Below are 14,714 nucleotides of genomic sequence, written 5' to 3'. Positions count from 1 at the left end.
CACACTGTCATCTTCTACAACACTGATTCACCAGTAAAACCCATTTAGTTTGGTAAATGACAGTGGATGGATACACTTATTTTCAGTTAATGATATATTTTACTGAAAAAAACAACAACTTTTTCTTTGGTTTTCTCTGTTTTTGGTCATTATGATCCTCAACTTTAATCTGAGCTTTAATAAACATAAACATGATCAGTGAATTAAATATAGGAAAATAGTTATTTATATATGCTTAAAAACACAAAATACAAAGCATAATATTAAAGTAAATAGTGATAAATGACTTAAGAAAGGTTAAAGATGCAGAGAAAATATCATTTGGGAACTGACACAAAAGTAGCACTGGGTCTTTATGGGTTAAATACAGTGAAGGAATATGTGTTCAGGTATTCATACAGAGGGAGAAAACCATTGTTTTTGTCCCTCAAGTTATCAATAGGACAGGAAGACTTTGATCAGCTCTGGGAAACACCCTGCGTTATAAAAGTTGGATTCTTCGAGTAGAGGAAAGCATTTGAGTCTTTGAAAACAGCAAACTAACAGAAACAGCAGGCTTATAAAATAAGCTTTGTCCAGCATCATGCTGTTGTTGTTTAGTCCAAAAGAATGGCTACTTGGGAGGCTTGTGATGTTCACAGAAAAGGATGTGCGAGTGTGCAAACAGTGTGAGCGTCTGCATGTGTGTTTGCGTTCAGTGAACCTCTGTACCTTCCTGAACTGGAGAGACATGCATCCCAACCAAATGAGTTACGCTGAGTTTGTGTGAGCGTGCATGTGTGGGTGTTTGACCGTTTGAGGGGTTTGAGGGCTTTTATTGACATGATCAACAAGTGCACATGACTACCTGGGTTACTGATTATAGGTGATGTTATAGTTTGTTTGTGATAAGACTTTGCTTTAAGCACAAAGTCCTGCGAGGTACAGAGAGCTTTCAGCTGCTTTACCACATCCTTCACATCCCTCTCAGGACCACTGCTGCCTCTCAGGTCAGTCCTTATTCGACTTTTCTACTACTTATGCATTGATTTTCTCCACTGATATCCACTTATGTGAACGTGTTTTGTTTACTGGACTTTGACTACATGTTAAAAAGTTAAAGGCTCATTTCATTGTTCTAGAAAGTCACCTTTAGCATTCAGTCTTGACTTGAGAATTTGGTCATTCTTTTTCATTCAGTGTATAGGGATACTTCTAGTATTGCCCATAAACTACATTTACCTTTAAATTAGAATATTAGTGGCAAGAATGTTATTTTCTATTAAAATTTTAGTGTCAGAAAGAACTTGTTTTGATATATCAGATGAAATTAACGCAATTTGCCTCAAATTCAGACGCTCCCTTTGTTTTTCTGCAGGTCCTGCACTGTTGAGTTTTGCACTTCTTTACTTCTTTTGACCACTCAGCAGCATCATGAGTGTTGAGCCCAAACAGCCACGTGAGGCTTGCTGCTCCAAGCTCAAGGTCAGAAATGTGTTTCAGAAAAATGTAGTATAATTGATCATTTCATGCCAAGTCTCTATTACTTGAATCAATACGTATGAACAGGAAACAATTTATTGTTGTAGCGGAAAAGTGTAAAACTGTAAGACATTTACCAAAAAAAAAAAAAAAAGAGAAAAAAAAGACCATCTTGTGACTGAAATGGAAGTATTTAAATGGAGGCGTTTCATAATCCTGGTCACTGAGGTTAATTTTCGAATGATAGTTTTTCCCATGACATATATTGCTTTTCATTGGCCTGCTCTGTTAATTTGATGCAAGTTTATTACATTACTGATAAGAGATGACTCAATAAGAAAGCTGCCAATTATTAGTTGTAAATCCGTTGTAAATTAGTTGTAATTCTCATTATTTATTACCCATTTTTTCAAAGGCATTTCATAAGCTTGTAACACCATAAAGATTACATAAAAGTCTAAACAACAGTGTTAGTATTGTAAATATCACTGTCTATGTCAGGTAAAAATGAAAAATGATCTTAAAGTATGGTGGAAGTTTAATTAAATAACCAGTGTACCTTTACCTATTTGACAAGATTGTTTTATCTAAATATACTCACAGAATAGTCTATGACCTATAGTCCAGTGCAAATCCCTTTTAATGTTTAACTCTCTTTATGGCAAAGGTAATGCTGCACAGAGGGTGTGTTTGCAAACACCGGCCAATTAAAAAATAATGAAGAACTTTATTTCTATACTGATTAGATTTATATTGTACATGCAGCATCTATCCCATCACACATTCACCAAGGTCCATAGTTTTTCACACATGGTGAACTAGTACAATTTTGCTTATTTATCCTTTTTTTTTCTGTTTTTATCTTTTCACCTTGTATATCCTGCCCTTTTTGCCAGCATATTACACAGGTTTTAATCAAATTGTGTGTTAATGAATGTAAATTCCCAGTTACTCACAGGACATGCAGTACTTCACACTGTAAATAAATGTGTATTATGTGTCATCAGCTTAGCATTTACTGTGAAACAAGTCTTCCATTACAATACAGTTCACCTTTCTCCTTTTATATCAGGGCAAGATATAGTTACGTCCTTTTATTCTGTTACGTTTGTGTAACGCCTCACTCTAAAACCTTTAATCACATGACTGAAACTGAAAAAAAGTACACAAATCCTCTCACAAATGTCTTTTACATAAGATTATTACCCAGTTAATCATGTCACAACAACAGCTAATTAAATTAGTTCAACCACGCATTACTCAGGTCATTTAGTATGTTGTTGTTGTGTTTTCTCCAGCTCTTCCTTGCTTCTTTGGCATTCGTGTACTTTTCCAAAGCCTTTGGTGGGGCATACATGAAGAGTTCCATCACCCAGATTGAGAGGCGTTTCGATATCCCCAGCTCCCTCATTGGTGTAATAGATGGCAGCTTTGAAATGGGTACGAGTCTTCTGTTTTAAAAACTGGATATAATGGAGGTTTGTATATTAGTGATGGATATAATGTAGAATACAATAAAAATCATTCACTTCCATATGTCACATTCCCAGGCAACCTGTTGGTGATCGCCTTTGTCAGCTACTTCGGTGCTAAGCTCCATCGTCCCAGGCTGATCGGCATTGGCTGTCTGATCATGGCTGCTGGATCCTTCCTCATTGCCCTACCTCACTTCTTCCAAGGACCGTTAGTACAGACTTTTAAACAATTTTGTCCTGTCAAAGTACATCCAGCAAAATTATTTTGGAAACAGTTCTAAGAGGCAAAGACGCTTCATATGAAATAATCTGAACCTCTCAGAGCTGCAGTTGTTGAATTGTTTGATTTAGGCCATCTTCACATGAAACTGCATCTTTTCCTATCCAATCTTTTTCTTTGTCGTTTTCAAAAAAGTGCTCGGTAAACACAAAGTCGTTTCAGGAGATATCTGCATCCACATGAAACCACTGAAAACACCTGAAAATGGTGTAGTGCAAATGCCAGGCCTGTATGTGGAGTTGTAATGCTCTCACAAAAAACTGAGAAAAAGACGTGGAACATGTGCATAAAGCTTGCTTAGTTCAACCGGGTCTGATCCAATATTTCCTCCTGGTTGCCCTTCTGGTTGCCTCTCTCTGGTAGATCCAAGAGCATGTAGTGAATATTGTTAGCTATGGTTGTTTGTTGGTCATTGTAATGAAAGAATAGCTGAAGATTTAGATTCAATATTTCCAGTAAGCTATAACTGTTTTAACACGAGCACTACTCTAGTCTGCTGTTGTGAAGTGGCGTCTTGCTTGCGGGGTGAAAGGTTAGAGAGGTGAGACTATGACATCATCGTGTTAGAAAAGTTGCGGTTTGGTTGTACAGACAAAGACGGGAAACCAATGATTTCAGAGTTGTGTATGCTGGGACCCCGTTTCAGAAGTTGCGATTTCAGTGACTGAAAACGCCAGTTTTGTGTGGACAAAAGGCCTATCCAATACAAAACTTTTGCGGATACGACCCAAACTGTTTTTGTATGGACAAGGCCTTATACTCCCAAAAGATAAGAATCATGAAGACTAAGATAAGGGTCCATTCCCAATTCACCCCTTAGCCCTCCCTCTTACCCCTACCCCTTGGCTCTTGCACTTTGTACTACCCTTTGAAACAGAGTTACCAGGGGTAGGGGTTGAAACATTCCCCTATGAAATAGGACAACCCTTCCAGACCTGTTATGTCATCAGCAGTCATCGATGCCGCTGTAAACAGATGTAACAATTTTGTTTCTGAAAGCATCCCCCATGCCATCAGTAGCTGTAACCATCTCTGTTCCACGGGCTTTGGTCATCTTTTTACGGCTATAAACCACAAACCGCAGAAATACAATCTATAACACATTGAAACGGCATTGAACGGACGATCAAATGATTAAGTTCTTTACAAAGAAAATTCTTACAATAGTTTGTTTCTTTCATCACACTGCTGCACTTTTTTGTTGTGTTTACTTCCATCTTGTCAATGATTCGAACAGAATTATGGGAGATTTCTCATACCCCTCCAGTTGTAGTGTGGTCCTGAAAAATCTCAGTTTTGACAGTCAAACAACCCTTCCCCTTAGCCCTTTCCCTCCGACTCATTGAAAATTGGGACACCAATTCATATGAATGCGCAAAATGGAGGGGTAAAGGGGAGGGGCCAAGGGGTGAATTGAGATTGACCGAAACTGTCTGAAATACTACTATACTACTAAAACTACAGAAGTGACAAAATCAAACCTGAGCAGAAGACAACAATAGGAAGTTTGAGTCTACCATCACTACATGCATACATAGGTTTTTTGACTTTTGTATCTCTGAAGCGCATGTAAATGTGTCGGATCCAATCCATTACAATTATCTGATTACTGCCAGTACGATCATGTAAATCGGATCGCTGTCAGAGTAATAATTCTCTTTATTTTTCAGGTTTAAATATGAGACTAGTTTGTCTCACAGCAACACTGACAACAGCTCTGAGAGCATCCTGCCCTGTCTGTCCAACCACAGCCTCACTGATGTAGATGATACACCTGATCTAGAAGCCAAAACAGGTATACAGCACACACACTCACTCACATTCTCAGGTTGGAATCCCACCTCCATTTTAGTTGCATCTATGACCTCTGACCTTTTGTACAAATCATAGTAGTTCATATTAGGCGTATTAACAAATTATTCAATTTGTAGAATTGACAGTAAACAGCAACTATTGATACAGATTGTGTTTGATTTTTCCACACGTAGCCTGTGAAAAAGCAGCTGGCTCATCCATGTGGATTTATGTCTTCCTGGGGAACATGCTGCGTGGGATTGGAGAGACTCCCATCATGCCTTTGGGTATATCATACCTGGACGACTTCTCAAGAGAAGAGAACACTCCTTTCTATTTGGGTTAGTTCTTTTTTCTTTTTTTTTATCTTCTTTTCTTTCTACCTGAGTTTGCATATTTATCACTATAAACATGTAAATTTATGCAAAACACATGTTTTTCTAGATGATTCTTGTTCATTCTTATTTGACTGTGCATCAGAATATTTCTCATCCTGTTTTTCATCTCTCTCTGCCTCCTCAGCCTGCATCCATACAGTGGGAATCTTAGGCCCTATGTTTGGATTCATGCTCGGCTCCTTCCTTGCCAAGATTTATGTGGACATTGGATCTGTGGATTTAGGTAAACGGCTTTTCAGAAAGGGGGAAAAAAGACATTTAGGCAGGAAGATGTGGAACTTTTAATAAGTCTTGTCTTGATCCATCTTAACCTGATCTTATGAAATTGAGTTTAACCTTTACCATGTAATGGGCGATTTGCAGATTATTACACAGATATCCCTCTGTCAAAGCCTATCATAAACGTGGCCTTAAAAATACTTAACCCTTGCTCTGTTTTAATCTTCACACCAAGGTAAAAGGGCAAAACAGTTTGTTGTTGAGCCATTATGGGTCTCCCAGAGTCAAGAGGATTTCCAAAATATCACCATGTTGACATAGTACAAACAGTTTTTACAGACTGTTTACATCAGGGATTGCTGACATCCAAGCTGTCACAATGAGGTGACAGAGCACTTGAAGGCCTTTTTCCGTCTGTTACTGAGAACATAATCAGTCATCAGCCATTCATCTTGTGTCTACTCCTTGCCTTCCTTTTGCAGACACTGTGACCATCACCTATAAGGACTCCCGCTGGGTCGGAGCCTGGTGGCTGGGCTTCATAGTGACTGGCACAGTGATCCTGCTGTCCAGTATCCCATTCTGGTTTTTACCCAAGTCTCTGCCCAAGCAGGGCCAAGAACAGAGTAAGAGTAAAAGCACAGAGCTCTCCACAGTGGCAGAGCAGGAGAACTTTCTGCCAGAGGAGAACCAGGAGCATGAAGACAAAGAGAAACCAGTCACGTTTAAGGAGCTGGCTAAAGGTAATACACAGCCTGTTACTGCAGAAAACATTCTAAAATGTGATTTGTTTCCCTGAGATAAGGTGGACTTTTATTTACATAGCATACCAATAACTTATTACTGTAGTAGTAGTAGTAGTAGTAACAACTATTCTTCCTGGGGTTGACACAAAAGACAACCAAACATAAACCAACAATGAATGAAAAAATGAACAAAATAAGATGTTCAGACATTTCATTATTGGCAATAACCACTAAATTAACTAACATAAGACTGGATTATCTACACAATTTACTTAATGCACAGAACCCTACATAAGATAATATAAAGTAATATATTCTATTTAAACAGCTTTTGCCAATAATAATCAGCAGAGCAACATTCATGTAGTCATGCATATATTGCATATATTCGTTAGACTAAATCAAACTGGAACCTTTTAAAAGCCAAGAAACTTGTGTCACTGTGTAAATAACTCTTAACATGAATTTGTTTAATCATTAATGAACAATGACCCAGACAAACCAGAGCCCAGACCAATACCTGAATCCTTGACATAATTAATTGTCTTTCTGGGCCAGAGGTGAATTATTCATTGGAAATGAACAAGAGAGTACATTGGAAGTGTTTTTCAGTTGTGCCACAGTACATGTAAAACATGAAAAAAAAAACCCACCACAATAGTGTATTTAGAAATGTTATCTGCAAATGACTCTATTGGAGTGATACATTTTTGTTCTTAACACAGTAAAGTTAGAGCAAAACAAATAAAAACTGAATGGGAAAAAAACAGGTTTACAGAAGAATATAAACGATACAGTTGTTCAGTATTACGTAAATGTAAATTATTATGCTGCAGTATTATTTAAAGGAATCTAGTCATCAGTTTCACCAAGGAAACAATATGCGTCATGTGCAGAAAACACCTATGTGTATGAGTACGGTTAATGCTTGGTTATGTCGTGTAATTCAACATACTGTATACTGACATATATGGAAATGCATTACCATTCAATTAGTATTATATATTTTTACATTTAGCCACTGTGCATGCCAGTAATTGATTTTTATATTCTCCTCTCTTCTCTTCATCAGATTTTATTCCATCTTTGAAGAGGCTGTTCAAGAACGGCATCTACTCACTGATGGTCCTCACATACCTGGTAGTTGTCAATGGCTTCATTGGCATGATCACCTTCAAACCAAAGTACTTGGAGCAGGTCTATGGCCAGTCAGCTTCCAAGGCCATTTTCCTCATAGGTACCGAGCAATAAGTGAACCCCCCCCAATTCCCTCTGATTTTTACTGCATGTTGTTGCACTGAAGACAATTTAAACAATGATGTTATTGGAGGGAAGTTTGAGTGTGAGAGATAAAGCTGACTTGTAAACACTGAGTAGCCCACTGCGGACTCTGCTTTTGTGTGTTACCTGGACAATGAATATATATAAGTTTTATGGTTGTTTTTTTTTTTTGTTTTTTTTTTTTTTTTAAAGCAAAACACAAGTTAAACTATTACCCAGTAATGTGTTGTATGACATGAGCACATTTGAACCCAATTGAAATAATGATTGTTTATTTGACTGTCTCTAGTTCATTGACCCATGTATTAATCCATCTGTCTTTCCACCCACTCATTCAGGTATATTGAATCTCCCTGCAGTAGCTTTGGGTATCATCACTGGAGGTTTTGTGCTAAAGCGTTTCAAACTGGGCGTTATTGGAGCTGCCAGGGTGTCGTTTGGAGCTTCAGTTGCCTCTTTCTGTTTACTTGCTGCACAGATCTTTATTAACTGTGACAACGCAGATGTGGCTGGTCTCACTGTGTCATATCAGGGGTAAGTGGTGTGTAAATATCCCACACTAAAAAGTATAGATGAGGGTGAATAAGATAAATACGTTATGTATGCATCTACTTGTACATCAGGATTGCTGAGGTGTCCCACAACCCACAGACATTGCTGTCACAGTGTAACATGGGCTGCTCCTGCTCAATGAAGCATTGGGACCCTGTATGTGCTTACAATGGTATGACGTATGCCTCGCCCTGCCTCGCTGGATGCCAGACCACTACCGGCACCGGCAAACAAACGGTGAGGCAGTAACTGTGGATGATTCCTCCTGGGTTCAGTATTAAATTTGGTGTGTCATGACTGTGGAGGTGTAGTTTGGTCAACTGTGACTGAGAGCAGCATCTGTACATTTATGGAGCTCTTATTTGGTAAACCACTCTTTTTTCCAACAATTAACCTCATCCCATTCCAATAAGAAATGCACAGTATCTCTTAAATCATTTATGTTACATAGAATCCCACCACTTACTGTATAATATGAAGCTGCTGCTGCTGGAAATTTAAGGGGACTAAGACTTATTTGGAATTAGTATTTATAATTATGTTTTTATTAATGTAAAATCACCTGAACATTTTCATCTCCAGATATAAGGCAATGAATAATTTCATTACCTTATATCTGGAGAGGGAGTGGGTTGCCTCCACAGAGTTTGACATGGTGCTCTGCTATATTTCCTTCCTTCCTTCCTTCCTTCCTTCCTTCCTTCCTTCTGTCCATCTGTCCGTCCGTCCGTCCTTACAGACAGACAGACACAGTTTTATTGTCTGTTCCAAGTAAAAACAGAAATTCCTCTTTTGTCACAGCTGTCAGACAAAGCTTTACAAAACACACTCAGGTATTAAAAGCATCCCGCACATCAAAAACACAGTACAACAGATAAAACAAGTAAAACACATAAAAAATCTAAAAAGACTAAAAACACAGTGCAGTCTATCTTGTGTTGTTAAGAGCAGCTATTGCAGAGGGGATGACAGATATTGTGTAAATGTTTTTCCTGGCCAGTGTGGTTCTGTAACGTCTACCTGATGGCAGCAGCATGAAGGAGTGGTGGAAGGGATGGGAGGGGTCCTCAGTGATGGGGGTGGTTTTCCTCATCACTGAGCATCACAGCAGGTCAGACAGGCCTCCACTTCCTCTTTCTTTTTTTTCAGTTCATAGCTGTTGGCACCAAACTTTAAGGTCGCCTGCTATGCTGGACTGTAGACCATGCAATTATTATTCTCATTAACTATCAAGAGCCATCAGGTGGATCAGACATGTCCACTGCAGAGGTTGCATTATTGCCAACCAGCCAGAGTCTGTTTTGTCACCTTTAACACTGACATTTGGTCATCAAAATCTTATCAGTTCACCCTCAAGCCCAGGTCAATGTTTGTACCACGTTTTGAGACTTTCTGTCACATTCTTCCTGAGACACAATGTTTTAAACATAATGGAGACCGACCAACAAACCAACAATTCACTGTCTAGAGAAATGTGGTGTGGATTCATCTGCAGCATGTACAAGGGACAAACCAACTATTAGCTCTATCATCAGTGTTTATAGTGTCCACCATAAGGGAGAGTGCAGTGAGGGTTATTCATTTAGTTGGAAACTACAGCTCCACCTCTAGATATCACTTCACCTCCCAAATATCCCCCGTTTTAGTCCCCCATTTGTCATACAGATACATATCACATAAACTTCTTTTCATTTGTCCTTCTTCTAATTCCTCAGGTGTTTCATAACTGCTCCTGCGTTGGGGAGATGATGACCTCGGCGGTGAACATGTCTGCTGTGTTGGGCCAGTGCCCCAGGAAGAGCGACTGTGATCGCATATTCAAGATCTCCATGGCTCTGTCTGTGGTGGGCTCCTTCATCTCTGCCTGCGGGGGTACACCTGGATACATTGTGCTGCTCAGGTCAGACAGACTGACGGACTGAGGGAGTTAACAGCTCAAGCTCATCTTTATGATTAAATTGTGTATACATTTTTAGGTTTATATTTGTGGGTATAGGGTAAAATTAGGGATTGAATAGTTCAATTCAGACCATACTTAGTATTAACGTCTAACAAATCTTAGTTTTCAAGGTTTTTATGCTAAATGCTGATGGATTTGGGTCTATTTTCAGGTCTATAGAGCAGGACCTGAAGTCTCTGGCTTTGGGTATGCAAACACTGATTGTAAGAACCCTAGGTAAGTAATCTAGGTACATGTAAATAAATCAAGTTATCACTCTTTTTGAGTTATTGAGTTAATAAAAAAGCAATACATTGCCTGTTTGTGTGCATGTTTTCAGGTGGGATCCCTCCTCCTATATACTTTGGAGCTCTAATCGACAGGACCTGTTTGAAGTGGGGCACCAAGCAGTGTGGAGGCCGCGGAGCATGTCGCCTTTATGATGCTAATGCATTCAGGTAAAGTACAAGCAACTAGTTTTGTTTGTTTAGTAGTTAAAGAACTACGTAGAGGTAACATGGTGAGACTGGCAAAGCAGTTACTGTACTACATAATGCTGTTAAAATGCTGCAAAAATTCAGAACCATGGTTGGATATGCAAACGATGTCTCCACCTCACTTTTCCATTGAGATGTGAAAAGGTGTTTAAAAATGAAATGTATGAAATTAATGGACAGAGGAATTGCAGTTTTTAGTTTTTAGGATTTGTTCATTGCCCTCTTGGCTTTTTGGAGCCAGAATTTAACCATGACCATATTTGGACTCAAGGGGTGGAACTATAGGAACCTGAGTGATTAGAGGTGAACTAATCCTATGCATTAGCATACTGACTCAATATTAAAAATCTTCAATAACTATGTAACAAAATCATTTTACAGTCTTGTTTGTGATAAATATTAACCACCACTATAGTCGAGCTGTGTCGGACTCTGAATGTCCAACTTGGCATATGAATAAGTTGTTATACAGACACATTAATCAAAGTCCAGCACAGCAGATATCAGACCTTCTATTTGACCTTAAAACAGATGAGACTGCAATGAGCCCAGCAGGGGAAAAAATTGTCTTAGTAGTTTTAGAGAGAAATACAATGTAAGTCTATGGGAACCAGGACTTTTTGGAGACCCCAGTGGTTGTTACTGGTATTACAGCTTTAAAATACTTTCACTTGGGCTTCATTTTGGTGCCAAGGTCCTTGCCCCTTGCTTTACTAAAATGAATACTTAATTCAAGATGACTTGACTGCTTTGCTACAGAACATTCCAGACTATACTTGACTCATTTTGTTGATTCAACTGTGTGACTGCTAATGTCAAGTTAATGATCAGGTTTTACTTTGGTATAACATGAAGCTATGAACACAACAATATAACCTAGTGATCAAGTTATGTAATACAGTTTTGAAAGTGATGGAAACTTCAAAACAAACTTTTTTTCAGTGTCTTCTCATATACTATTATTTGGTAAAATACCCTTTGGTCTCATTTGGTATTGACTTTTAATAAATAAAGTATTGTTGAGAAGTGAGGATGGAAGTACCAATAAACCTAACCTGATCTAATGTCCTTACCTGCAGAATTACCTTTATGGGGCTAGTTAGTGGATTCTACTTCCTAGCCAACATGCTGTGGGGATTCCTGTACCTCAAAATTGTGAGGAAACAAAAGAAATTAGCACTGATGAATCAAGCCAAACAAAATGGACTGGAGGGTAACGGAGTGGCCAGTGGACATGCCAATATCAACATAGCTAAAAACAAAGAAGACACGGACAAGGAGAGCACTATTTAAAGTGTTCAGGGAAACATCACTGTTGCATAAAGCAGGTGAACTGCAGAGATTTTCCACCGCCATAGCACTGGGCTGCATCTATACTGGACCAAACGTGGTAATGGTACAGTGTCAGTGCTCTTTGGCCTTCGAACAGGACACCTCTACTTTAAAAAATCTAGTTTCAGCTGCTACATGAGCTGTTTATTGTAACAGCCTTGGTGAGGCTGTTACAATAAACAGTTTATATTAAAGGATATGCTACCAACATATGAAGAAAATCCACAAAAGAAGTAATGTACATATATGTCTCTTAATGTAAAGGTCATTTTTACAGGTTGTCTTCATTTACTTTGCAGCATGGAAAACAAAACACAATAGGACTGTGTTTCTGTACGTTGTTATGCATCAAATGTCTGCTTGAGGAAAATATGTTTAGGTATTATGCCAAAGAAAGAGAAAATTCAGAGTTATTTGTAGATAATTTGGCCCCTCAGCTCCATCATTTAAACTTGAACAGTATTAGGTCAGAAAATGACCAAAATTAAATGGAAAAAAGTACATTAAAATAAACATAGAGGATTCTTTTAGATAAAAATACTCTGTTTAATGCTTTTTAGTTATGGGTGAGAGTTTGTCAGATTATAACTTGCTGCTCATCAGAGGATTTGTGTGTAAGACTTTTTTAGGCAAAAAAAGCAACTTCATAAAATTGTAGAGTTTGACATGACTAATTTAAGTAGGTATTTGAGAAGAAAATCAGATTAGGATTCCTGAAGGGATAATTGTGAAAGTTAATAATTTTGTGCAACAATCATTGCTGTGAATTCTTAATTTTTTGCAACAAGACAGCACCCTTTAGTGAAGTACACAATGGATGAAATCTCTGGCAGCAGCGTAGTTAGTCTGAGCTGCAAATGTGCATTTTTAGTACTAAGAGCTGATCCAGTCAGTAAAGGCAGCATGTGTTCTCTAAGTCATAGTGGGTCACATCAACACCTGGACTCACTCTACTTCATCGTTTGTCTAGGCTTTATGTTCATACATGTAGTAGGATTTTAGAGTTGATACATGCAGTTGCAGGTCTTTTTTGCTGCAGCTTCATCACTGCAAATTATTTGACTCTTATCAAGATAAAATAAAACTTAGATTTATAAGTGTTAGGTATTTATCTTGTTTTAAGAGTTAATATGGGGTCAGGAAGCTGTCAAAATATTCATGTGCATAAGACAGATTTGTGCATATTAGCCTATAGTTGTGCAAAAAATAAATATCTGTAACCTCTTGAATGACTTCAGTCGTACATAAAATGTACTGTGTATTTTATCTGTCAGAATACAAAATGAAAAGTTTTGTCATCAAGAATTACAAACATGAAATGCAACTTTTTTCTCCATCGAATATGAACTCACCAACAGGACTCTACTCTCAAAAATACTTCACCACTTCACAGACATTATTTATGGAGCAGAGGAACATGGATTCCACAGACTGACCATGAGTTCAGGTTCCAGATCAAGGCCAGATCGGGCAGGATCACTGAGCAAGATGGATGATGAAGTCAGAGAACGAAATCAGGTCAAATCCAACCATTTGTACATTGTTCTGACCACGGAGAAGGAACCTGAACTCATGGTCAGTCTGTGGAATCCATGGATCCTCTGCTCCATAAATAATGCCTGTGAGGTGGTGACATATTGACAGTAGAGTCATGTTGGTGAATTCGTATTCATGAATCTTGTCAAAACACATTCATTTGTATTCTGATAAAATACATAGTCCATTTTATGTAGGACTGAACTCATTCAGGAGTTTACAAATATTAATTTTTTTGCACAACTATAGACTAAAATGCACGCACTTCTATCTTATGCACATTAATATTTTGACAGCTTCCTTACCCCATAAGTTAATTTCTTATTTTAAGTGTTCAAACATCTGTAGACATGCTTATTTCTATATCTTGTCAAGTGAAATTCCCTTGCTGCATGGACAGATATTTCACTTGTTTTGAGTCCCTTTTTCCTCAGATTTTGTGTTTTTGTCTTGTTTTTAGACATCCCTTTAGTTGCAGTGGTTGTGCATTTGTTGCAAACGGAAGACATTTGTCAAGAGATTTAAATACAAATCTTGAAAACTGCTAAAATACGGTCACAAATGCAGTACTTAAGTGGTTTCTGTGTCTCCAGAAATGTGAATTTATGATAAAAACTCACATCTTTGCTTCTCGGTAACTGTAAGACTGCTGTGTAGTCACGTTTTGGTTGCACTTGAATACTGTGAATTCACCTTTTAGAGACAGTGTTTTGAAATCTCATCAGTTATGTATCCAGTTTATTCCAAACTCCCTCCCCTGACACACATTCATTACGGCACACTTGTGAAACAGGCAAGCAGAGAGAGAGATGTTGGAGGTCATGGAGGCTACGTATGAAAAGCCTTTGTCATACAAATCCAAACACATTATGCTGTTGAACTTTATCCTGAGCCCTGATGGCAATGTGACCGACAACACTGGACAAACCCACATGTCAGCTGTCATCTGACACAAGTGTACATTGTTACATCATGTTACACAAACCCCAAAGGTCATGGACTGTGATACAATCCTAGTGTGCGTTGGGAGAAGTTCACATGTTGTTCAGACCAAGAACTAAGTGTGAATGAAACTTGACTATGTAAGGTAATTTTTGGAAATTACATCACAAGTTAATTCACTGTTAATAGGGAATAGTTATGTATTGAGTCAAATATATTTGTATTGTGTCCATATATGTTGCTTTTGCATCTTTTTTTTTTT

At 38.1% G+C, this 14,714-nt stretch overlaps 1 protein-coding gene across 1 annotated transcript; it reads left to right on the top strand.

The window, feature by feature from the left end:
* Positions 1-1,413: 1,413 nt before the first annotated feature.
* Positions 1,414-11,935, top strand: slco1d1 (solute carrier organic anion transporter family, member 1D1). Its single transcript, XM_030150982.1, has 14 exons — positions 1,414-1,464; positions 2,760-2,901; positions 3,012-3,144; positions 4,887-5,011; positions 5,205-5,351; positions 5,533-5,631; positions 6,110-6,370; positions 7,446-7,610; positions 7,993-8,188; positions 8,278-8,443; positions 9,922-10,106; positions 10,318-10,382; positions 10,486-10,603; positions 11,722-11,935. Exons 1-14 carry the CDS (start codon positions 1,414-1,416, stop codon positions 11,933-11,935), a joined length of 2,067 nt encoding a protein of 688 aa, XP_030006842.1.
* The last annotated feature ends 2,779 nt before the right edge of the window (positions 11,936-14,714 follow it).

This window comes from Sphaeramia orbicularis, chromosome 12 (assembly GCF_902148855.1).
Source record: "Sphaeramia orbicularis chromosome 12, fSphaOr1.1, whole genome shotgun sequence".
Lineage (NCBI taxonomy): Eukaryota > Metazoa > Chordata > Actinopteri > Kurtiformes > Apogonidae > Sphaeramia > Sphaeramia orbicularis.
The sequence above is the reverse complement of the archived record's forward strand: the minus strand, read 5'-3'. Positions and strand labels throughout refer to the sequence as shown.

What these genes read in the sequence shown, in the direction of transcription:
- slco1d1 (XM_030150982.1), top strand. Translation starts at nt 1,414, where the DNA reads ATGAGTGTTGAGCCCAAACAGCCACGTGAGGCTTGCTGCTCCAAGCTC. An exon ending in TGATCTAGAAGCCAAAACAG is followed by an intron (nt 5,012 to 5,204) that starts GTATACAGCACA and finishes TTCCACACGTAG; the next exon opens with CCTGTGAAAAAGCAGCTGGC. An exon ending in TATGATGCTAATGCATTCAG is followed by an intron (nt 10,604 to 11,721) that starts GTAAAGTACAAG and finishes CCTTACCTGCAG; the next exon opens with AATTACCTTTATGGGGCTAG.